Consider the following 26,923-nt stretch of genomic DNA (forward strand, 5'->3'; position numbering starts at 1 on the left):
CAAACCCATGTCCCCTGCATCAGCAGGCGGACTCTCAACCACTGCGCCACCAGGGAAGCCCTATCTATTTATTTATTTATAAATTTATTTACTTATTTATTTTTGGCTGCATTGGGTCTTGTTGCTGCACGCAGGCTTTCTCTAGTTGTGGCGAGTAGGGGCTACTTTTCGTTGTGGTGTGTGGGCTTCTCATTGTGGTGGCTACTTTTGTTGTGGCTCACGGACTCTAGAGCACAGGCTCAGTAGCTGTAGGGCTCGGGCTTATTTGCTCTGCGGCATGTGGGATCTTCCCGGACCAGGGCTCGAAACTGTTTCCCCTGCATTGGCAGGTGGATTCTTAACCACTGCGCCACCAGGGAAGCCCCAGTCTATTGATTTAAATGTTAATCGCATCCAGAAGCACTCTCACAGAAAGACCAGAATAATGTTTGACAAAATATCTGGGTACCCTGTGGCGCAGTCAAGTTGACATATAAAATTAACCATCATTGACACCTTTTAACATTTCTTGTAGTGCTGGTCTATTGGTGATGACTTATTTCAGCACTTGTGCCTCTGAAAATGTCTTTATTTCACATTATTAAAAATATATTTATTTATTTGGCTGCAGTGGGTCTTAATTGTAGCATGTGGGATCTTCGATCTGTGTTGCAGTATGTGGGTTCTTAAGTTGCAGCATGCACTCTTAGTTGCAGCATGCGTGTGGGATCTAGTTTCCCAACCAGGGATTGAACCAGGGCCCCCTGCATTGGGAGTGCGGAGGCTCAGCCACTGGACCACCAGGGAAGTCCCTATTTCACATTATTTTTTTAAAAACCTTTTATTTTTAATACTTACAGAGTAACAGGAAGTTGCAAAAATGGTACAAAGAAAAATAATTAAAATAAAAGCAATAGATTCAGAAGAAAATTTTAACACCCCCCCCTCCCCTCTCCAAATAGTACAAAAAAGTCCATGTACCCTTTACCAAGTTTCTTCTGATGGTTAACTGCTGCATTACTATAATACATCAAAAACAGCAGATTGTCATTGGTACATTGTATGTGTATAGTTTTATGCCATTTTATCCCATGTGTAGATGCATGTAACTACCACTGCAGTAATATACAGAACTATCCCATCACCCCAAAGATTTTCCTCATACTACCCCTTTATATGCACACCCATACCTGCTCCATCCCCCACCATCCAACACTATTCTTCATCTCTATAATTTTGTCATTCCAAGAATATTATATAAATGTAATCATACAGTTTATGACTTTTAGAAGATGAGCTTTTTTCACTTAGCATAATGCCCTTGAAATCCATTCAAGTTTTTGTGTGTATTAATACTTGGTTTCTTTTATCACTGAGTGGTGCATGGTATGGATGGTATCACAGTGTGTTTAACCATTCACCTACTAAAGGAAATATTGGTTGTTTTCAGATTTTGGCTATTATGAGTAAAGCTGCTATGGTATTTGTGTATAGGTTTTTGTGTGGGATGTAAGTTTTCATTTTCCTGGATAAATGACTAGGTGTACAATTGTTGGGCTATTTTGTTTTTAAGAAATTGTCAAACTGTTTACCAGAGTGGCTGTACCATGTTGCATTCCTACCAACAATGTATGAGAGTTTTAGTTTCTTTTCCTTCTTGCTGGCATTTGTCATTGTCCCTGTTTTTATATTTTAGCTGTTCTAATAGGTATGTAGTGATTTTAATTTATACTTTCCTACTGGCTAATGATGTTGAACACCTTTGCAGGTGCTCCTCTTTGTTGAAATGTCTCTTCGTAACACTTGTTCATTTCATACTTGGATTGCTCAAATTTTACTGTTGAGTTTGATAAGATATTCTAGATAAGAGTTGTTTCTCACATTATGTGGATTGCAAATATTTTCTCCCTGTCTGTAAGCTGTCTTTTTATCTTCTTAACAGGGTTTGATTTATGGCCAAGGATATAGTATATCTTGGTAAATGTCCTGTGGACACTTGGGGGAAAAAAAGTGTATTCATCTCTTTGGGGGTGGAGTGTTGTATAAATGTCAATTACAGTTGACCGTTGAACAACATGGGTTGACACCCTGCACAGTTGGAAAGCCACGTATAACTTTATAGTGGGCCAGTCGTATCTGTAGTTCCATATGCATGGATCATGTAGTACTGTAGTATTTATTGAAAAAAAATCCACATATAAGTGGACCTGCACAATTCAAACCCTTGTTGTTCAAGGGTCAGCTGTAGATCCTGTTGACTGATGATTTTGAGATCTTCTGTATCTTTGCTGAGTTTTTGTCTAGTTCTATGAATTTTTGAAGGTAGGGATGTTTAAATTTCCAACTGTAATTGTGGATTTGTCTATTTCCTCTTTTATTTCTGTAAATTTTTACTTCAGATATTTTACAGCTCTTTTGTTTGGTGCGTACGTATTTAGAGTTACTATTTCTTCATGGTAGATTGACCCTTTTATCATTCTATAATGTCTCTTTCTGTCCCTGGTAATTATTTTTTTGATGTGCAGTCTACTTTATCTGATATGAATGTAGCTATTCCTACTTTCATATTGTTAAATTTTTCACAGCATATAATTTGCCATCTTAACTGTTTTTAATTATACAGTATAGTGGCCTTGAGTACATTCATATTGTGAAACCATCACCAACATTCTTCTCCAGAACTCTTCATCTTGTAAAATGTAAACTCTGTACCCATTATGTAATAACTCCCTGTTCCTCTCTCTTCCAGTTCCTGGAAACCACCATTCTACTTTCAGTCTCTATGAATTTGACTACTCTAGATATCTCATATAAGTAAAATAAAACAGTATTTGTCCTTTTGTGACTGGTGTATTTCACGTAGCATAATGTCCTCGAGGTTCATCCACGTTATAACATGTGTCAGAATTTCCTTTCTTTTTAAGACTGAATAATATTCCATTGTATGTATATACCACATTTTGCTTATACATTCATCCATTTATGCACATGTTGGTTGTTTTCACCTTCAGCTATTGTGAATAATGCTGCTGTGAATGTGGGTGTACAAATAGCTGTTTGGTTCCCTGATTTCAGTTTTTTGGGGGTATAAACCCAGAAGTGGAACTTCTAGATAATATTGCAATTCTATTTTTAATTTTTTTGAGGGAACACACTACTGTTTTTTCCGTAACAGCTGCACCATTTAAAATTTCAGCCAAAAGTATACAAGGGTTTCAATTTCTCCACATCCTTGCAAACACTTTTATTATTATTTTTTGATAGTAGACATGCTAATGGGTGTAAGGTGCACCATTTGATTTTTTTTTTTGGCTGCGTTCGGTCTTCGTTGCTCTGTGTGGGCTTTCTCTAGTTGTGGCGAGCGGGGGCTACACTTTGTTTCAGTGTGCAGCCTTCTCATTGAAGTGGCTTCTCTTGGTTGTGGAGCACAGGCTCTAGGCATGTGGGCTGCAGCAGTTGTGGCTCGCGGGCTCTAGAGCACAGGCTCAGTAGTTGTGGCACATGGGCTTAGTTGCTCCGTGGCATGTGGGGTCTTCCTGGGCCAGGGCTCAAACCCGTGTCCCCTGCATTGGCAGGCAGATTCTTAACCACTGCGCCACTAGGGAAGTCCCCCATTTGTTTTTTTTTTTTTTGCGGTACGTACGCGGGCCTCTCACTGTTCTGGCCTCTCCCATTGTGGAGCACAGGCTCTGGACGCTCAGGCTCAGCGGCCATGGCTCATGGGCCCAGCTGCTCCACGGCATGTGGGATCCTCCCGGACAGGGGCACAGTCCCGTGTCCCCTGCATCGGCAGGCGGACTCTCAACCAGTGTGCCACCAGGGAAGCCCCCCCATTTGTTTTTGAATGATATTGTTTCTGGGTATAGAATTTGAAATGGAGAACTTTTTTTTCTTTGAGAATTTTAAAGATATTGTTTACAGTTTTCCTGTAATATTGTTTCTGATAAGAAATATGATGCAGTCCTTATTTTTGTTCTTTATGTAACATGCCCTTTTTCTCTGGCTAATATTTGGATTTTCTGTTTATCACTGGTTTTGAGCAGTTGATGATGTACTTTGAAGTAATTTTCTTTGTTTCTTGTGCTTGGGGCTCTTTGAGCATCTTGAATCTCTGGGATCATGGCTTTCATTATGTTTGGAAAGTTCCAGTATTTTTCGAAATATGTTTTTCTGCTTCACCCTCAGACACTAATTACTCATATATTAGGTTGTTTGAAGTTGTTCCCACAGTTCACTTATGCTGTTGACATTTAAAAAGATTTTTGGGGGCAGGCTTCAAGATGGCAGAAGAGTAAGACGTGGAGATCACCTTCCTCCCCACAAATACATCAGAAATACATCTACATGTGGAACAACTCCTACAGAACACCTGCAAGACCTCAGACCTTCCGAAAGGCAAGAAACTCCCCATGTACCTGGGTAGGGCAAAAGAAAAAAGAGAGACAGAATAGGGATGGGACCTGCACCAGTGGGAGGGAGCTGTGAAGGAGGAACGGTTTCCACACACTTGGAAGACCCTTTGTGGGTGGAGACTGCGGGTGGCGGAGGGGGGAAGCTTTGGAGCCATGGTGGAGAGCAGAGCAAGTGGTGTGGAGGGCAAAGCGGAGAGATTCCCGCACAGAGGATCGGTGCTGACCAGCACTCACCAGCTCAAGAGGCTTGTCTGCTCACCCACCAGGGCGGGTGGGGGCTGGGAGCTGAGGCTCCAGCTTCACTGGATCCCAGGGAGAAGACTGGGGTTGGCTGCGTGAACACAGCCTGAAGGGGGCTAGCGCACCAGAGCTAGCTGGGAGGGAGTCTAGGAAAACGTCTGGAGCTGCTGAAGAGGCAAGAGACTTTTTCTTCCCTCTTTGTTACCTGCTGCGCGAGGAGACAGGATTAAGAACGCCGCTTATAAGAACTCCAGAGACGGGCGTGAGCCACGGCTGTCAGTGCAGACCCCAGAGACGGGCATGAGACACTAAGGCTGCTGCTGCTGCAGCAGCCACCAAGAAGCCTGTGTGCAAGCACATGTCATTCTCCATACCTACCTTCCCAGGAGCCTGTGCAGCCCACCACTGCCAGGGTCCCGTGATCCAGGGACAACGTCCCCGGGAGAACACACAGCACACCTTAGGCTGGTGCAACATCACAGTGGCCTCTGCCGCCACAGGATTGCCCTGCATTCCGTACCCCTCCCTCCACCTGGCCTGAGTGAGTCAGAGCCCCCAATCAGCTGCTCCTTTAACCCCATCCTGTCTGAGTGAAGAACAGATGCCCTCAGGTGACCTACACGCATAGGCGGGTCCAAATCCAAAGCTGAACTCCAGGAGCTGTGCGAACAAAGAAGAGAAAGGGAAATTTCTCCCAGCAGCCTTAGGAAGAGCAGATTAAATCTCCACAATCAACTTGATGTACCCTGCATCTGTGGAATACCTGAATAGACAACAAATCATCCCAAATTGAGGAGGTGGACTTTGGGAGCAACACTATATATATTTTTTTCCCTTTTTCTCTTCTTGTGAGTGTGTATGTGTGTGCTTCTGCATGTTATTTTGTCAGTATAGCTTTGCTTTTAACATTTGTCTTAGGGTTCTGCTGTCCTTTTTTTTTTTAATATAGTTTTTAGTGCTTGTTATCATTGGTGGACTTGTTTTTTGGTAAGGTTGCTCTCTTCTTTCTTTTTTTACTACTTAAATTTTTTAATAATTATTTTTTATTTTAATAACTTTATATTATTTTATCTTTTTCTTTCATTATTTATTATTTTCTCCCTTTTATTCTGAGCCATGTGGATGACAGGCTCTTGGTGCTCCAGCCAGGCGTCAGGGCTGTGCCTCTGAGGTGGGAGAGCCAAGTTCAGGACACTGGTCCACAAGAGACCTCCCAGCTCCATGTAATATCAAACAGCGAAAATCTCCCAGAGATCTCCATCTCAATGCCAAGACCCAGCTCCACTCAATGACCAGCAAGTTACAGTGCTGGATGCACTATGCCAAACAACTAGCAAGACAGGAACACAACCCCACCCATGAGCAGAGAGGCTGCCAAAAAGCATAATTAGGTCACAGACAACCTAAAAACACCACCAGATGTGGACTTGCCCACCAGAAAGACAAGATGTAGCCTCATCCACCAGAACACAGGCATTAGTCCCCTCCATCAGGAAGCCTACACAACCCATGGAGCCAACCTTAGCCACTGGGGGCAGACACCAAAAACAATGGGAACTATGAACCTGCAGCCTACGAAAAGGAGACCCCAAATACGGCAAGTTAAGCAAAAAGAGAAGACAGAGAAACACACAGCAGATAAGGAGCAAGGTAAAAACCCACCAGACCTGACAAATGAAGAGGAAATAGGCAGTCTAACTGAAAAAGAATTCAGAACAATGATAGTAAAGATTATGCAAAATCTTGGAAATAGAATGGCTAAAATACAAGAAACGTTTAACAAGGACGTAGAAGAACTAAAGAGCAAACAAACAATAATGAACAACACAATAAATATAATATAAAATTCTCTAGAAGGTATCAATAGCAGAATAACTGAGGCAAAAGAACAGATAAGTGACCTGGAAGATAAAATAGTGGAAATAACTAAAGCAGAGCAGAATAAAGAAAAAAGAATGAAAAGAATTGAGGACAGTCTCAGAGACCTCTGGGACAACATTAAACACACCAACATTCGAATTATAGGGGTTCCAGAAGAAGAAGAAAAAGAAAGGGACTGAGAAAATATTTGAAGAGATTAGAGTTGAAAAATTTCCTAATATGGGAAAGGAAATAGTTAATCCAGTCCAGAAAACATTCAGATCAATCAAATTCGAAATGAAAAAGGAGAAGTAACAACTGATACTGCAGAAATACGAAGGATCATGAGAGATTACAAGCAACTATATACCAATAAAATGGACAACCTGGAAGAAATGGACAAATTCGTAGAAATGCACAACCTTCTGAGACTGAACCAGGAAGAAATAGAAAATATGAACAGGCCAGCCACAAGCACTGAAATTGAAACTGTAATTTAAAATCTTCCAACAGACAAAAGCCCAGGACCAGATGGCTTCACAGGGGAATTCTATCCAACATTTAGAGAAGAGCTAACACCTATCCTTCTCAAACTCTTCCAAAATATAGTAGAGGGAGGAACACTGCCAAACTCATTCTGTGAGGCCACCATCACCCTGATACCAAAACCAGACAATGATTTCACAAAGAAAGAAAACTACCCACCAATATCACTGATGAATAGAGATGCAAAAATCCTCAACAAAATACTAGGAAACAGAATCCAACAGCACATTAAAAGGATCATACACCATGATCAAGTGGGGTTTATCCCAGGAATGCAAGGACTTTTCAACGTATGCAAATCAATCAGTGTGATACACCATATTAACACATTGAAGGAGAAAAACCATATGATCATCTCAATAGATGCAGAGAAAGCTTTTGACAGAATTCAACACCCATTTATGATTAAAAACTCTCCAGAATATAGGCATAGAGGGAACTTACCTCAACATAATAAAGGCTGTATTATGACAAACCCACAGCCAACATCGTCCTCAATGGTGAAAAACTGAAACCATTTCCAATAAGATCAGGAAAAAGACATGGTTACCCACTCTCACCACTACTATTTAACATAATTTTGGAAATTTTGGCCACAGCAATCAAAGAAGAAAAAGAAATAAAAGGAATCTAAATCAGAAAAGAAGTAAAGTTGTCACTGTTTGCAGATGACATATACTATATACATAGAGAATCTTAAAGAAGCTACCAGAAAACTACTAGAGCTAATCAATGAATTTGGTAAAGTAGCAGGATACAAAATTAATGCACAGAAATCTCTTGCATTTCTATATACTAATGAAAAATCTGAAAGTGAAATTAAGAAAACTCTCCCATTTCCCATTGCAACAAAAGGAATAAAATACCTAGGAATAAAGCTACCTAAGGAGACAAAACACCTGTATGCAGAAAATTATAAGACACTGATGAAAGAAATTAAAGATGATACAAATAGATGGAGAGATATACCATGTTCTTGGATTAGAAGAATCAACATTGTGAAAATGACTCTACTACCCAAAGCAATCTACAGGTTCAATGCAATCCCTATCAAACTACCACTGGGATTTTTCACAGAACTAGAACAAAAAATTTCACAATCTGCATTAAAACACAAAAGACCCCAAATAGCCAAAACAATCTTGAGAAGGAAAAACGGAGCTGGAGGAATCAGGGTCCCTGACGTCAGAATACATTACAAAGCTCCAGTCGAGACAGTATGGTACTGGCACAAAAACAGAAATATAGATCACTGGAACAGGATAGAAAGCCCAGAAATAAACCCACACACATACGGTCACCCTATGTTTGATAAAGGAGGCAAGAATATACAATGGAGAAAAGACAGCGTCTTCAATAAGTGGTGCTGGGAAAACTGGACAGCTACGTTGTAAAAGAATGAAATTAGAACAGTCCCTAACACCATACAAAAAAATAAACTCAAAATGGATTAAAGACCTAAATGTAAGGTCAGACACTATCAAACTCTTAGAGGAAAACATAGGCAGAACACTCTCTGACATAAATCACAGCAAGATCCTTTTTGACCCACCTCCTAGACAATTGAAATTAAAAAAAATAAACAAATGGGGCCTAATGAAACTTCAAAGGTTTTGCTCAGCAAAGGAAAACATAAACAAGACCAAAAGACAACCCTCAGAATGGGAGAAAATATTTGCAAATGAAGCAACTGACAAAGGATTAATCTCTAAAATTTACAAGCAGCTCATGCAGCTCAATATCAAAAAAACGAACAACCTTAGCCAAAAATGGGCAGAAGACCTAAATGGACATTTCTCCAAAGAAGATATACAGATTGCCAACAAACACATGAAAGAATGTTCAAAATCATTAATCATTAGAGAAATGCAAATCAAAACTACAATGAGATGTCATCTCACACCAGTCAGAATGGCCATCATCAAAAAATCTAGAAACAATAAATGCTGGAGATGGTGTGGAGAAAAGGGAACACTTTTACGCTGTTGGTGGGAATGTAAATTGATACAGCCACTATGGAGAGCAGTATGGAGGTTCCTTAAAAAACTAACAATAGAATTACTGTATGACCCCGTACTGGTCATATACCCTGAGAAAACCATAATTCAGAAAGAGTCACGTACCAAAATGTTCATTGCAGCTGTATTCACAATAGCCAGGACATGGAAGCCACCTAAGTGTCCATCAACAGATGAATGGATAAAGATGATGTTGCACATATATGCAATGCAATATTACTCAGCCATAAAAAGAAACGAAATTGAGTTATTTATAGTGAAATGGATGGACCTGGAGTTTGTCATACAGAGTGAAGTAAGTCGGTAAGAGAAAAAGAAATACCGTATGCTAACACATATATATGGAATCTAAGAAAAAAAAAGAAAAGAAAAGAAAAGGAAAAGCTCCTGAAGAACGTAATGGCAAGACGGGAATAAAGACACAGACCTACTAGAGAATGGACTTGAGGATACGGGGAGGTGGAAGGGTTAGCTGTGACAAAGTGAGAGAATGGCATTGCCATATACACACTACCGAATGTAAAATAGCTAGCTAGTGTGAAGCAGCCGCATAGCACAGGGAGATCAGCTCGGTGCTTTGTGACCACCTAGAGGGGTGGGATAAGGAGGGTGGGAGGGAGGGAGAGAGGGAGACGCAAGAGGGAAGAGATGGGAACATATGTATATGTATAACTGATTCACTTTGTAATAAAGCAGAAACTAACACAATTTTAAAGCAATTATTCTCCAATAAAGACGTTAAAAAAAAAGATGGAGACATACTAGAGAATGGACTTGAGGATGCGGGGAGGGGGAAGGGTAAGCGGGACAGTGAGAGAGTGGCATGGACATATATGCACTACCAAATGTAAAATAGCTAGTGGGAGGCAGCTGCATAGTACATGGAGATCAGCTCGATGCTTTGTGACCACCTAGAGGGGTGGGAGGGAGGGAGATGCAGGAGGGAAGAGATATGAAGGTATATGTATATGTATAACTGATTCACTCTGTTATAAACGGAAACTAACACACCATTGTAAAGCAATTATACTCCCATAAAGATGTTAAAAATTTTTTAAATAAAAAGGTTTTTTTGTCTGTGTTTCATTTTGGAATGTTTTTTATTGCTGTGACTTGAAGTTCATTAATTTTTGTTCTTCAGTGTCTGATCTTCTATTAATCCCATCTGCTATAAGCTGAATATTTGTGTCCCCCAACCCCAAATTCATACACTGAAATTCTAACTCCAAGGTGATGGTATTAGGAGGTGGCGTCTTTGGAGGTGATTACATCATGAGGGCAGAGTCCTGATGATTGGGATTAGTGCCTTTATATAGGATGCCTGAGAGAGAGCTCCCTCACCCCTTTTGCCATTTAAGATTCCAGTGAGAAAGGCGACATTTATGAGGAAGTGGACTCTTACCAGACACAGAATATGCTGGTGCTATGGTTTGGGACCTCCCAGCCTCCAGAACTGTGAGAAATAAATGTTTGTTGTTTATAAGCCACCCAGTTTATGCTATTTTTGTTATAGCAGCCCAAATGGACTGACACCATCTCATATAGTTTTCATGTCACATTTTGCAATTTTTATTTGTGGAATCTTTATTTGGATCATTTTTATGTCTTCCGTGTCTCTGATTAGCTTTTTGAGCATATGAAATATAATTTTACTCACTCTTTTAATGTCCTTCTCTGCTAATTCTTGTATCTGTGTCACTTCTGGGTCAGTTTCGGTTGGTTATCTCCCCAGTATGGATCATGTTTTCCTGCCTCTTCCCAGGCCTCATCGTCTTTCATTGGATGTCAAGTGTTGTGAATTTTACATTGTTGGGTGCTAGATATTTTTGTAATAGTATAAATCTTATTGAGCTTTATTACAGGAAGCAAGCAAGTTATAGGCGTACCTCAGAGATACTGTAAGTTAGTCCCAGACCACCACAATAAAGCAAGTATCACAATAACGTGAGTCACACGAATTTTTTGTTTTCCCAGTGCATATGAAAGTACGTTTATAATGCAGTCTATTAAGGGTGTAATAGCATTATGTCTAAAAAACAATATCAGTACCTTAATTAAAAATACTTTATTGCTAAAAAATGCTAACCATTGTCTGAGCCTTCAGCAAATCATAATAATCTTTTTGCTGGTGGAGGGTCTTGCCTCGATTTTGATGGCTACGGACTGATCAGGGAGGTTGTTGCTGAAGGTTGCGGTGGCTGTGGCATTTTCTTAAAATAAGATGAGAAAGAAGTCTGTCCCATCAATTAAATCTTCCTTTTACGAACGATTTGTCTTTAGCATACAATGCTATTTAGGTAGCATTTTACCCACAGTAAAAACGTCTTTCAAATTTGGAGTCAGTCCTCTCAAACCCTACTTCTGCTTCATCAACTAAGTTTAATATTCTAAATCTTTTGTTGTCATTTCAACAGTCTTCACAGCATCTTCACCAGGAGTAGATTCCATCTCCAGAAACCACTTTCTTTGCTCATCTATAGGAAGCAACTCTCATTCATTAAAGTTTTTTTTTAACATCTTTATTGGAGTATAATTGCTTTACAATGGTGTGTTAGTTTCTGCTTTTTAACAAAGTGAATCAGTTATACATATACATATGTTCCCATATCTCTTCCCTCTTGCGTCTCCCTCCCTCCCCCCCTCCCTATCCCACCCCTCTAGGTGGTCACAAAGCACCGAGCTGATCTCCCTGTGCTCTTTGGCTGCTTCCCACTAGCTATCTGCCTTACGTTTGGTAGTGTATATATGTCCATGCCTCTCTCTCGCTTTGTCACAGCTTACCCTTCCCCCTCCCCATATCCTCTAGTAGGTCTGTGTCTTTATTCCTGTCTTACCCCTAGGTTCTTCACATTCATTAAAGTTTTATCATGAGATTGCAGCAGTTCAGTTCCATCTTTAGGTTCTGCTTCCAATTCTAGTTCTCTTGCTCTTTCTTTTTGTTTTTTTTTTTTGCATTACGCGGGCCTCTCACTGCTGTGGCCTCTCCCGTTGCGGAGCACAGGCTCCGGACGCGCAGGCTCAGCGGCCATGGCTCACGGGCCCAGGCGCTCCGCGGCATGTGGGATCCTCCCGGACCAGGGCACGAACCCATGTCCCCTGCATCGGCAGGCGGACTCTCAACCGCTGCGCCACTGGGGAAGCCCCTCTTGCTCTTTCTACCACATCTGCAGTTACTTCCTCCACTGAAGTCTTGAACCCCTCAAAGTCATCCATGTGGGTTGAAGTCAACTCCTTCCAAACTCCTATTAATGTTGATATTTTGACCTTTCCCCATGAATCACAAACATTTATAATGGCATCTAGAATGGCGAATCCTTTCCAGAAGATTTTCTGTTTACTTTGCCTGGATCCATCAGAGGAATCAGTATCGTGGCAGCTATAGTGTTACGAAATATATTTGTTAAATAATAAACCTCAAAATTTCAAATTCCTTCTTGATCCATAGGCTGCAGAATGGATGTTGTGTTAGCAAGCATGAAAACATTAATTTTATTGTACATCTCCATCAGAGTTCTTGGGTGACCAAGTGCATTGTCAAAGTAATATTTTGAAAGGAATCTTTTTTCCTGAGCAGTAGTCCTCAACAGTGGGCTTAAAATATTCAGTAGACCATGTTGTGAACAGATGTGCTGTCATGCAGGCTTTGTTGTTCCATTTACAGAGCACAGAAGAGTAGATTTAGCATAATTCTTAAGGGCCCTAGGATTTTAGGAGTGGTTAATGAGCATTGGCTTCAACTGTAGGTCACCAGCTACATTAGTCTTTAACAAGAGAGTTAGCCTGGCCTTGGAAGCTTTGAAGCCAAGCATTGACTTCTCTCTAGCTATCAAAGTCCTAGATGGCATCCTCTTCCATTAGAAGGCTGTTGTGCCTACAGTGAAAATCTGTTGTTTAGCGTAGCTACCTTCATTGATTATCTTAGCTAGATATTGCGGATAACTTGCTGTAGTTGTTACATTAGCACTTGCTGCTTCACGTTGCACTTTTATGTTAAGAAGTCAGCTTCTTTCCTTAAACCTCATGAACTAATCTCTGCTAGCTTTAAACTTTTGTTCTGTAGCTTCCTCACCTCTCTCAACCTTCATACAATTGAAGAGAGATAGGAACTTGCTCTGGATTAGGCTTTGGCTTAAGGGAATGTTTTGGCTGTTTTGGTCTTCTTTCCAGACCACTAAAACTTTCTGTATCGGTAATAAGACTGTTTCACTATCTTATCATTCATGTGTTCATTGGAGTTGCACTTCTAATTTCCTTCAAGAATTTTTCCTTTGCATTCAGAACTTGGCTAACTGGTACAAGAGGCCTAGCTTTCAGCTTATCTTGGCTTTCAGCATACCTTCCTCACTAAGCTTAATTATTTTTAGCTTTTGATTTAAAGTGAGAGGCCTTTGTAGGGTTATTAATTGGTTAATTTCAATACTGTTGGGTCTCAGGGACTAGGGAGGCCTGAGGAGAGGGAGAGAAATGGGGGGCTGCCCAGTTGGTGGAGCAGTCAGAATACAGACAACGTTTAAGTTCGCCGTCTTATATGGACACAGTTCATGGCATCCCAGAACAATTACAATAGTAACATCAAAAATCACTGAGCACAGGGCTTCCCTGGTGGCGCAGTGCTTGAGAGTCCGCCTGCCGGTGCGGGAGACGCGGGTTCGTGCCCCGTTTCGGGAGGACCCCACGTGCCGCGGAGCGGCTGGGCCCGTGAGCCATGGCCGCTGGGCCTGCGCGTCCGGAGCGTGTGCTCCGCAAATGGGAGAGGCCACAACAGTGAGAGGCCCGCAGCCACCACCTTCTGAGGTCATTACCCCAAAAAACAAAAAAAAAAAAAAAAAAAATCACTGAGCACAGATCACCATAACAAATATAATAATATAAAATTTGAAATATTGCAAGAATGACCAAAATGTGATACAGAAACACAAAGTGAGTAAATGCTATCAGAAAAATGGCACCGATAGAGTTGCTTGACGCAGGATTAACACAAACCTTTAGTATGTAAAAAACACAGTATCTGTGAAGTGCAATAAAGTGAAGTGCAATACACACCCCCTGCATTGGAAGGTGAAGTCTTAGCCACTGTACCACCAGGGAAGTCCATGGCCCTACATCTGTTTGCCTTAGCCAGATGTCTAAGAGATATCACTCTTTTGGCTACTTCTATTTTGATTTTTCAGCTTTACAGTTTTTGGATAACATGAGTAGTATAAATTTTTAAAAATAAATTTATTTATTTATTTTTGGCTGTTTTGGGTCTTCGTTGCTGCATGCGGGCTTTCTCTAGTTGTGGCAAGCAGGGACTGCTCTTTGTTGTGGTGTGCAGGCTTCTCATTGCAGTGGCTTCTCGCTGTGGAGCACGGGCTCTAGGCACGCAGGCTTCAGTAGCTGTGGCACGCGGGCTCCGTAGTTGCAGCTCGTGGGCTCTAGAGCACAGGCTTAGTAGTTGTGGCACATGGGCTTAGTTGCTTCGCAGCATGTGGGATCCTCCCGGACCAGGGCTCAAACCTGTGTCCCCAGCATTGGCAGGCGGATTCTTAACCATTGCGCCACCAGCGAAGTCCGAGTAGTATAAAGTTGAACTCCGTATCTATGTGAAGGTAGAGCCTGTTAAAAAATCCTCCAGACTCCCCACCCCCCACATGCGCCAATCATCCAGACAAACATTTCTTTTTGGCTTCATTCAGAGATTTGGCACAAGACAGATAAACTTCCAATACTGTTAGATAAAAGAGAAAAAAAAAACCCCAGGATACTCACCATTCCCATACAGTCCACTTCTCCATGTTTTGATGACTCACTACAATCTTTCTGCTTTTGTTTACTTTTCAGAGTCCTCAGGTTGTTACTTTGTAGATCTTGTTCAGGGCTTTTAGTTGTAATTAGTGGAGGATATAGACTATAGTTGTCATGCTTCATCTTGGCTGGAACTGGAACAGATAGTAATATTTTTAAAAATTAGTTTTTGAGGAGAAATTAAAATTTGGTAGCTTTATGTTATTCCACAAAGTTGTTTTTGAAAATTTATCAGTACAGTGAAATTGGAAAAGTCTTGGTTGCTTAGATAAGACACCAAAAGCACAAGAGAAAAGGAAAATTAGATGATATCGGGCTTCATTAAAGTTAAAATTTTGGGGATTTCCCTGGTGGCACAGTGGTTAAGAATCTGCCTGCCAGTGCAGGGGACATGGGTTCGAGCCCCTGTCTGGGAAGATCCCACATGCCACAGAGCAGCTAAGCCCATGCACCACAACTGCTGAGCCTGTGCTCTAGAGCCTGCGAGCCAGAACTACTGAGCCCGTGCGCCACAGCTACTGAAGCCCGCACGCCTAGAGCCCGCGCTCTGCAACCAGAGAAGCCACTGCAGTGAGAAGCCCGTGCACCACGATGAAGAGTAGCCCCCACTCGCCGCAACTAGAGAAAGCCTGCACACAGCAGTGAAGACCCAACACAGCCATAAATAAATAAGTAAGTAAATAAATAAATAATTAAAAAATTTTGCTTAAAATGAAACCATCAGGAAAGTACAAACACAACCCATGGGGTCCTCCCAAAAGAATGGGAGAAAATAATTGCAAATTACATATAAGTGTCTGGTATCCAGGATATATTTTTATAAAAACCTCTTACTACTCAGTAGTAAGAAGACAGCCCAATTAAAAATGAGCAAAGGATTTGAATAGGTATTTCTCCAAAGAAGGTATACCATAGGCCAATAAGAAGAACATGGAAAGATGCTCAATATCACTAATTATCAGGGAAATGCAAATCAGAAGCACAATGAGGGACCACTTCACACTCACTAAAATGACTATATTTTTTTAAATGGACAAAAACAATTATTGGTGTGAATGTGGAATAATTAAAATATTTATACACTGCTGGTGGGAATGGTACAACCACTTTGGAATAGAGTTTGGCAGTTCCTCTAAAAGTTAAACATAGAGCTACCATATGACCCAGCAGTTCCACTCCTGGGTGTATACTCAAGAGAACTGAAAACATGTGTCCACATAAATACTCGTGCATGAATGTTTATAGCACCACTATTTACAACAGCCAAAATATGGAAACAGCCCATACATATGTCCATCAATTCATGAACAGATAAAATGTGGTATATCCACACTAAAGAATATTATTTGGCCATAAAAATGAATGTAGTGCTGATACATGGTACAACATTAATGAACCCTGAAAACATTATGCCAATCGAAGAAAACCAGCCACAAAAGAACACATATTGTATCATTCCATTTACATGAAATGTCCCAAATAGGCAAATATATAGATACAGAAAGTAGAATAGTGTTTGCCTGGGTGTTGGAGTGAGGTGGCACTGGAGGGAATAGAGAATGACTATTAAAGGGTACAAGGTTTCTTTTTGTGGTGATGAAACTGTTCTAAAACTGATAAACAACTTTGTGTATATACTAAAACCCATTGAGTTGTGTACTTTATTTTTTAAAAAATATTCATTTATTTATTTTTGGCTGCATCATTTTTTTTTAAAATCAACTCTTGAGTGCACGTCTTTATTTTGTTCTGATTTTAATTGGAGTGTTCTTTTTTTTTAGAGACAATTTTTTAGAGCAGTTTAAGTTCACAGCAAAATTAAGCAGAAGGTACAGAGATTTCCCATACACATCCTGCCCCTACTCGTGCACAGCCTTCCTAGCTATCAAAGTCCCCACCAAAGTAGTGCGTTTGTTACAACTGATGAGCCTGCATTGACATGTCATTATCACCCAAAGTCCACTGTTTACATTAGAGTTCACTCTTAGTGTTGTATGTTCTAAGGTTTTGGAAAAATGTGTAATGGCATGTATCCATCTATACTATCATACAGAGTAGTTTCACTGCCCTAGAACTCCTCTGTGCTCCACCTATTCATCCCTCCCTTTCCCCTAACCCTTGCCAACCACTGATCTTTTTACTGACTGTAGTTTTGCCTTTTCCACAGTGTCATATAATTGGAATCCTATAGTATGTAGCCTTTTCAGATTGTTTTTTTTTCAGTTAGTAATATGCATTTAAGATTCCTCCATGTCTCTTCATAGCTTGATAGCTCATTTCTTTGTAACTTTGAACAATATTCCATTGTCTGAATGTTCCACAGTTTATTTATCTATTCACCTACTCAAGGACGTCTTGGTTGCTTCCAAGTTTTGGCAGTTATGAATAAAATACCATCAGCTGTTTTCCTTTTCTTTCATTTTTGTGAAAATGTCTGCCAATTACCCATGTTGGAATAACTGAGGTTTGTCTAAAAATGGTATTCCGTGACAAATATGGCTTGTTCAGCTTGCAGTTCAAATAATCACACAAGTGTTTTTTTCCTGGAAACAGCTACCCCGGTACTTCAACATGCAGGAAAAATGCTTTATGCATACTTCTCATTTCATCATATTGGATATTAAAAAGACATGAACTGGTACAGGCACTTTGGAAGACAGTTTGGCAATTTCTTACAAAACTAAACATACTTTTACTATATAGTCCAGTAATTGCACTCCATGCTATTTTCCCAAAGGAGTTGAAAACTTACGTACACACAAAACCTACACGTGGTTGTTTATAGCAGCTTTATTCATAATTGCATTGGATCTTAGTTGCGGCATGCAGAATCTTCATTGCAGCACGCTGGCTCTTTGTTGCAGTATGCGGGCTTCCCTCTAGTTATGGTGTGCGGGCTCAGTAGTTGCGGCATGCGGGCTCTCTAGTTGTGGCGTGTGGGCTCCAGAGCACATGGGCTCTGTAGTTGTAGCACGAGGGCCTAGATGCCCTGCAGCATGTGGGATCTTAGTTCCCCAGCCAGGGATCGAACCCATGTCCCCTACATTGGAAGGTAGATTCTAAACCACTGGACCACCAGCAAAGTCCCAAGTTGTGTACTTTATTGTGTTTATTTATTTATTTATTTTAATGTCATGGGTATTTTAAAAATTTATTTATTTAGGGCTGTGTTGGGTCTTCGTTGCTGGGTGCGGGCTTTTCTCTAGTTGCAGTGAGCGGGGGCCACTCTTAATTGCCATGCGTGGGCCTCTCATTGCAGTTACTTTTGTTGCAGAGCACAGGTTCTAGGTGCACGGGCTTCAGTAGTTGTGGCTCGCTGGCTTAGTTGCTCCACAGCATGTGGGATCTTCCCAGACCAGGGCTCAAACCCATGTCTCCTGCATTGGCAGGTGGATTCTTAACCACTGTGCCATCAGGGAAGTCCTCTGAGTTGTGTACTTTAAATGGGTGAATTGTATGATATGTTTATTATAGCTCATTAAAGCTGTTACCCCCCAAAAAAGTCTTGCAACAGATTTTTTTTACCTAAAATGATATTTGTAGCCTGAAAAATGGGTAAGATTTCTGAAGGAGAGAATGTAGGAAAAGGAGTAGTTTTATAGAAGGTGAACCTTAGTAAAGCCTCACAGTAAGGGGCTAGGAAGATAAGAAGAACACCTTAAAGTAGGTAAAATACCCAGTAGATTGGCAAAAAACTTAGAAGTCCGATAATTCCAGGTGTTGACAAGGATGTGGAACACTGGGAATTCTCATCCACAGCTGTTGTTAGTGTAAAGTGTTATACCACTTTGGAATTGCAAGCATGAGTCCTCCTGCTTCCTTCTATTTCAAGATTTTTTCAGCATCCCTTGCACTTTCATATGAATTTTGGGGTCAGCCTGTCAATTTCTACAAAGAAACCAGCTGGAAATTTGATTGCATTGAATCTGTAGATCAATTGGGGGATTACTGCTATCTGAACAATATTAAGTTTTCCAATCAGGAATATGGGATGTATTTTTATTTATTTAGGTCTTTAATTTATTTCAATAATGTTTTGTAGTTTTCAGTATAGAAGTCTTTATTCCTATGTATTTTATTCTTTTTTCTTTTTAAATAACCCCACACCTACTCTTTTTTTTTTAATTCATTAATTTATTTATTTTTGGCTGTGTTGTGTCTTCGTTTCTGTGCGAGGGCTTTCTCCAGTTGCGGCAAGTGGGGGCCACTCTTCACCGCGGTGCGCGGGCCTCTCACTATCGTGGCCACTCTTGTTGCAGAGCACAGGCTCCAGACGCGCAGGCTCAGTAGTTGTGGCTCACGGGCCCAGTTGCTCCGTGGCATGTGGGATCTTCCCAGACCAGGGCTCGAACCCATGTCCCCTGCATCGGCAGGCAGATTCTCAACCACTGCGCCACCAGGGAAGCCCTATTTTATTCTTTTTGATCCTATTATAAATGGAATTATTTTCTTAACTTCACTTTTGGATTGTTCATTGCTAATATGTGGAATATGTCTTGAGCCCAAGAGATATTCCAACATGCCCGTTAGGAAAGGTGGTAATGCAATAAGTTATAATTATAATGCAATCTTAGTTTATTCTTTGGACTGATATTCTCTTTATTTGCAAATGCTTTTAATACCAGTAGTTACTTTTTCCCTAACTTTCCATTCTTTAGGCATCTCACCCATGAATCGCTGTAATTTTTTGCAGAGCTTGGAGCTAATGAGTACAATGCTCATGTAGAGGTTAATTGACATTGTAGAGAGAAAAATTCTATTCTGTGAACCTAGACTGCACTTTTAATTGTAGACTGCTGTTTAAAGATGTACACTGTCAGGCAAAAGTGGAAGCAGGTCCAACTAGCAAGGACTTGGAAAAACCATTCAGAGTACATTGTTATTAATAGTAAATATGACAGGCATATCCTATAGGAAAGGCAATATGTTTTCTATTTCATTCAGCCATTGTTTGCAAAGGACCTTCGTTGTTATTAAAGTCTCAAAAGAAAACAAACCTAATTGATGTTTGGGGTTTTGCTTACCAAGACAAGAATATGGTCTTAACATTCTCACAGTTTAAGTATTGACCTTGCCATTAAATGCTTGCCACCCAGTAGAAATGTTTACATGTTCTTTTCCTTTTACTATTTCATTTAGATTGAATAAAATACCAGAAAATATCCTCAGGAATAGACTGGATGTTATGATTTGATTTTTTTATAATTTTTTTTTTTTTTTTTTTGCGGTATGCAGGCCTCTCACTGTTGTGGCCTCTCCCGTTGTGGAGCACAGGCTCCGGACGCACAGGCTCAGCGGCCATGGCCCACGGGCCCAGCTGCTCTGCGGCATGTGGGATCTTCCCGGACCGGGGCACGAACCCGTGTCCCCTGCATCGGCAGGCGGACTCTCAACCACTGCGCCACCTGGGAAGCCCGATTTTTTATAATTTTGATTTCCTTTGGTCATGATACATCTTGCTGTGGTTGAATAAAACAGGCAATTACTTGAAAATTGTCTTTTACATTTCACAGTGTTAATATCATTGTGATTTCTTTGTTTAAAATAGGAACATTTAACTCCAGGTGGGCTTTCCTTGAAGATGAAAATCCTCTTGAAGTGTGAAGCAGCTAATGAAGAATTTTTTGGAGGTAAGTAACATCTCTGTGTGTGAAAAGTACACAGTTTTGAAATATTAACACCAATTTGTTGAATGTAAGATCTTTTGTAGTATACTAGCATAGGTATAATTTGATGGTGACTGAGAAGGAAATTGAGCACATAAGATTGTCTGTCAGGAAGAAAAGGAGAAGGAAGAAAGAATAGTAGCAAATTTAACAAGTAGTAAAAAAAGAGCTGAATAAAAGCTATCAGTTTTCCTTTAGTCTAGCAGAAAATTGCAGCTGCCCAACCTGCCCACCATGAAGAAAGATAACCTATTGATAGAAAAAGCCTTTGTAACGCTGTGCCATTTATAATTACTTGTATAAATATTGCTATTTGTTTTTCAAAATTCTCAAGGGACTAGAATGTACACATCATAACATGAACATCCTGATACACAGCTGTGGGTCATTTGGCAAGTGACAACTTTTCTGTGCTTCGGTTTCATCTTTAAAAGAAATGTAATATTAATGTCTACCTCACTGTGTTGTTTTGAGAATCCTATGAGAAAAAGTATGTAAAGCATTTAGTTCCATGCCTGGTACATAGTTAGTGTGCAATAAATATTACCTATTATTGTAGTTGTTATTATTGTTGTTACTACTACTATATAGATGAATTAAGTGAGGCATAATATCTCTATGCACACTGGCCCCTTAACAGTATTTCAGTTATGTTTAGTCATAAAAATAATTTACTCTAAATTTTTTTAATGTATACGTGCTTTATATTTTTTACTGCATAAAAATTTAATTGCATTATAGAGCTGCATTATTTTTACTATACAAAATTATATGTTAGTATAATAACTGATTATCCAATAAACAATAACAATTTATAATAAGTAGGACAGTAATCAGATTTGGAAGTTGCTCTAAATTTAGTGCCAATTTAGTACTGCTGAAACTTTCTGTGACTTCTAGAATATTAGCCAATCACTAAGAGACCTCAGAAGCTGAAATATATAGAGGATTCTGCATGTCTAGGTAACAGTATCAGCTCAGATATACACAGGTTGAAATTTATTAGGAGCCAGAAAGACAACTCCTCTTTTTTTGCAGTATAGGAATAAACAAACCAACAAACGAATTAAAGGAATAGTCTTACTCAAGCTAATATAATATGGGAAGATCAGAGAGATTATTGGAGTCACCTAGTTTGAAATTGATTAATTTTGGACTAGAATTCCCCATTACAGTTTTTTATCAAAATGTAGAAAAGAGAGTTTAAAATGAAATTATTCTTTATTTCCAGATTGTTTTTACTTAACTCAATCTAGATGCTCATGATAGAGTTGCAACATCAGATTACAAACTAGGAAACTTCATGAATTGAAGTTTTCTATAGTTTAAAATAATAAAATTATCTTTCACTTTGTATTAAAAGTGTATATGGGGACTTCCCTGGTGGTGCAGTGGTTAAGAATCTGCCTACCAATGCAGGGGACATGGGTTCGTGCCCTGGTCCGGGAAGATCCCGCATGCCATGGAGTAACTAAGCCCGTGTGCCACAACTACTGAGCCTGTGCTCTAGAGCCTGCGAGCCACAGCTGTTGAGCCCGCAAGCCAGAACTACTGAAGCCCTCATGCCTAGAGCTCGTACTCTGCAATGAGAGGCCACCGCAATGAGAAGCCTGTGCACTGCAGCGAGTAGTCCCCACTCGCCACAACTAGAGAAAGCCCATGCACAACAGTAAAGACGCAACATAGGAAAAAATAAATAAATAAAGTAAATACATTTATTTTTTTTTTAAACAAGAAAAGAATGGTCAACCTAACTGCTGTTTTTCATTAGAACTTCACTGGTATTTTTTATAGTAGGAAAAGTAGAAATTAAAAAATATATATAATTTTTTTATTATGAAAAGGTAGCACATACCCATTAAGGAAGTTTTTGGAAAATACTAAAAATATTCATTGTCCACCATCCATTGGAATATCAGCTCCTTGGTAGCAGAGATTTTTGTGTGTTTTGTCCACTGCTGGATTCCCAGCACCAAGCACAGTTCCTGGCACAGAGAATACACTCATCAGTTAATTTTTGAATAAATAATCTAAACACAATCACTTTTAGAAATTTGATGATTTATTTTCAGTATTTTTCTATATTAACTTGCTTGTTTTACAGAATTGTGACTATATAGGACAGATAGCCTTTGTTTTCCAATTTTTTTTTTTTTACTAATCTTATAACCATTTTTCATATTGGTGCATATTATTTTTTAAATGAAAAACAGTTTTATTTCATACTTAACAATTTTAATGGTTGCATAGTAATTTATCACTACCCTACAGTGGACACTCAGTATATGTCCTTTTTATTGTTGTTATAATTTATATTGCTTTTAATATCCTGTTCATTACATTTCCCCACATTTATTTCAGATGAATTTTCAGAAGTACGATTTCTGAAGTAAAGGGAATAATAATAATAGCAACTTTCATTTACTGAATGCTTACTAAGTGCTAGGTCCTTTGCTATGTAATTTACATACATTATCTCATGTAACTCTTTCATCAGCCCTGAGAGATTGGTGATTTGTTCCCCACTTTACAGATGACAAAACTAAGGTGCAGAAAAACTAAGTAACTTGCCTATGGCCATGAAAGTGGAAAGTGGTTTCAAATATGGATCTGCCTGACTTCAGATCCCAAGCTTTTATCCACTGTGTTCTTAGCAGATAGTAGTCAAATTGCTTTTCAAAAAGTTACTTTGCCTGTTTTACTGCACTCTCTCTAGCATTGGATATTATTGCTATATAAAAAGCCTTTGGTAAATTGTTAGGCAAGATATGGTATATGGCAAACATTTAGAAAGTAGATTTTGAACAGAGGAAAATTACTGAAAATAGCTAAGGTTCCTAAAAAGTGAAACTAATGTGATTATTTCCTTTGTTCTATTTGTTAGCTATCATGGAAATACTACATCGTGACATGTCTTTAGACTTCTGTCTGAACATTGCTAAACTGCTGATGTATCATGAAAGGTATAGAAGAAATGATTTTCTTTTCTTTAAAGACTAACATTTTTCTAAGGTTTCCATTAACATATATTGAATTATATCTGTCTATATCTGCCTACCTCCCTCCATCCATATTCACAGAGCACAATATTTGCCATTGTGCTAATCAAATTAGAAGATGGAATTGCTTGCTTAAATGATTTAAACAATCCATAGTCAAGTCAATTTTAAAATTTATATTAAAATTTTTTAAAATAAATAAAATGAGAAAGGAGTAAGATAGGGTCTTATAAAACAGGAGTTGACTAGGTTAACTTGTAGGCCAGTGGCATGTGGAACAGGAAGGCATGTGCAAGTGTAGTTCTGCAAATGATATATCTCTCTGGCTCTATCTTCATGGGATCATTAATGTCAAAAGGGACCTTAACGTACTTGCAGACCTCTTAGGGGTTTTCAGACTTCAGTGTTCATCACAGTTACTGGGGAATCACTTAAAAAGATCGTTAGCCATCAGGGAAATGCAAATCAAAACCACAATGAGAAACTGCTTCACACTACTAGGATGGCTGTTATCAAAACGATAGATAATAACAGAAATTGACAAGGATGTGGAAAAATTGTAACCCTCACACACTGCTGGTGGGAATGTAAAATGGTGCAGCCACTTTGGAAACAGCCTGTTAGTTCCTCGATAAGCTAAATAGAGTTACCATATGACCCAGCAGTTCCACTCCTAAGTTAAACAGGAAATGTGTCCATACAAACACGTGTATATGAATGTTCATAACAGCATTACTTTTAATAATCAAATGTGAAAGCAGCCAAAATGTCTATCAACTGATAAAAAGATAAACAAAATGTAGTATACTCATTTGGCAATAAAAAGAAACAGAGTACTGATACATGTTATAACATGGATGAACCTTAAAAACATGGTAAGTGAAAGAAGCCAGTCACAAAGACCACATATTGTATCATTCCATTTATATGATATTTCCAGAACAGGCACATTTATAGAAGCAGATAGTAGATTTGTGGTTGCCTAGGGCTTTGAGAATTGGGGGGATACGGGGAGTAACTACTAATGGGCATGGGGTCTCTCTTTGGTATAAAGAAAATGTTCTAAAATTGTATGATGGTTGCACAACTCTGGGAATATACTAAAAACCATTGAATCATATACTTTAAATGGATGAATTGTATGGTATGTGAATTATACCTCAATAAAGCTTATTAAAAAATAATCACTAGTGAATGTGGTAAAAACAGAGAGATCAGGCCCTACCTTACTCCAACAAGCCCAGACCTCTGTATTCTATATTAGTCCTCCAGGTGGTTCTGAGAACCACTGTTTTGTTTAATTTTTTATTTTTTAAAGTTGAAGTATAGTTGATTTATAATATTATATTAGTGTCAGGTGTACAACATAGTGATTCAATATTTTTATAGATTATACTCCATTTAAAGTTATTATAAAATACTGACTATATTCCCTGTGGTGTACAATATATCCTTGTAGCTTATTTATTTCATACATAGTAGTTCGTGCCTCTTAATCCCCTACCCGTTTGCCGCTACCCCCTTCCCTCTCCTCATTGGTAACCACTACTCTGTTTTCTATATATGTGAGTCTGTTTCTGTTTTGTTACATTCATTCATTTTAGTTTTGAGACTCCACATGTAAGTGATAACATACAGTATTTGTCTTTCTATGTCTGACCTATTTCACTAAGCATAATACCCTCTAAGTCCATCTATGTTGTTGCAATGGCAAGATTTCATTCTTTTTTATGGCTGAGTAACATTCCATTTTATATATATACCACATCTTCTTTATCCATTTATCTGTTGATGGGTTGCTTCTGTATCTTGTCAGTTGTAAATAATGCTGCTATGAACATTGGGGTGCATGTATCTTTTCGAATTAGTGTTTTTGTTTGTTTTGAATATATACCCAGTAGTGGAATTGCTGGATCATATGGTAGTTCTATTTTTAGTTTTTTGAGGAACCTCCATACTGTTTTTCACAGTGGCTGCACCAATTTACATTCCCATCAACAGTGCAAGAGGGTTCCCTTTTCTCTACATCCTCACCAACATTTGTTATTTGTGGTCTTTTTGATCATAGCCATTCTGACGGGTGTGAGGTGACATCTCAGTGTGGTTTTGATTTTCATTTCTCTGATGATTAGTGACGTTGAGCATATTTCATGTGCCTGTTGGCCATCTGTATATCTTCTTTGGAAAAATGTCTATTCAGGTCCTCTGCCCTTTTTTTAATCAGGTTGTTTGTTTTTGATATTGAGTTGTATGAGCTGTTGATATATTTTGCATCTTAACCCCTATTGGTCATATCATTTGCAAATATTTTCTCCTGTTCAGTAGGTTATCTTTTCATTTTGTTGATGGTTTCCTTTGCTGTGCAAGAGCTTTTACTTAATTAGGTCCCATTTGTTTACTTTTGCTTCTGTTTCCTTTGCCTTAGGAGACAGGTCCAAAAAAATAACTGCTACTATTTATGTCAAAGAGTGTTCTGCCTATATTTTCTTCTAGGAGTTTTATAATTTCCAGTCTTAACGTTTAGGTCTTTAATCCATGTTGAATTTATTTTTGTATATTGTCTGAGAAAATGTTCTAATTCCATTCTTTTACATGTAAGCTATCCAGTTTTCCCAGCACCAGTTGTTGAAGAGACTCTCTTTTCTCTGTTGTATATTTTTGCCTCCTTTGTTGTAGATTAATTGACCATAGGTGTGGGGGTTTATTTCTGGGCTGTCTATTCTGTTGCATTGATCTGTGTGTCTGTGTTTGTGCCAGTACCATACTGTTTTGATTACTGTAGCTTTGTAGTATAGCCTGAAGTCAGGGAGTGTGATACCTCCAACTTTATTCTTTTTTCTCAAGATTGTTTTGACTGTTTGTAGTCTTTTGTGGTTCCATATAAATTTTAGGATTTTTTGTTCCAGTTCTGTGAAAAATGTCATGGGTATTTTGATAGGGATTGCATTAAATCTGTAGATTGATTTGGGCAGTATGGACATTTTAACAATGCTCCTAGTGTTCTTATCACTTTAGGAAATTATAAGGGCTGTAGAGGCTCAGTTCTAAGAATCGGGGGCAGAGACCAACATATATTTTCTGTTATCTCATTCATACTTCATAAGCTGTTAAGTTTCAACCTGATGGTTACAGCTTATTTTTTTTCAGTTCTGATTTTTGTGAATTTTGATTCTGTCACATAGTATATTACCTACTCCTCCCAGTTTATGTCATCCTCAGATTTGGTAGGCATGCCCACCTGTCTTCATTTAATTCAGATTAGCAAACTTTTTCTTAAAGGACAAGGTAGTATATATTTTAGATTTGCGGGCCACACAGATTCTGTCACAACTCCTCAACTCTGCCATTATAGTGCGAAAGCAGCCATAGACAATATATAAACAAATGTGGGTGGCTGTGTCCCAATAAAACTCTTT

General features: G+C 39.1%; 1 protein-coding gene across 1 annotated transcript in view; it reads left to right on the forward strand.

The window, feature by feature from the left end:
- The window catches only part of TEX11 (testis expressed 11), a 358,382-nt gene that overhangs the window by 168,445 nt on the left and 163,014 nt on the right, over nucleotides 1–26,923 (forward strand). The window contains exons 12-13 of the mRNA XM_007470148.1: nucleotides 20,391–20,472; nucleotides 23,393–23,471. Coding sequence (XP_007470210.1) covers nucleotides 20,391–20,472; nucleotides 23,393–23,471 — 161 coding nt within the window. The remainder of the gene's footprint in view (nucleotides 1–20,390; nucleotides 20,473–23,392; nucleotides 23,472–26,923) is intronic.

This window comes from Lipotes vexillifer, unplaced genomic scaffold, assembly GCF_000442215.2.
Source record: "Lipotes vexillifer unplaced genomic scaffold, Lipotes_vexillifer_v1.1 scaffold926, whole genome shotgun sequence".
In the NCBI taxonomy this organism is placed as follows: Eukaryota; Metazoa; Chordata; class Mammalia; order Artiodactyla; family Lipotidae; genus Lipotes; species Lipotes vexillifer.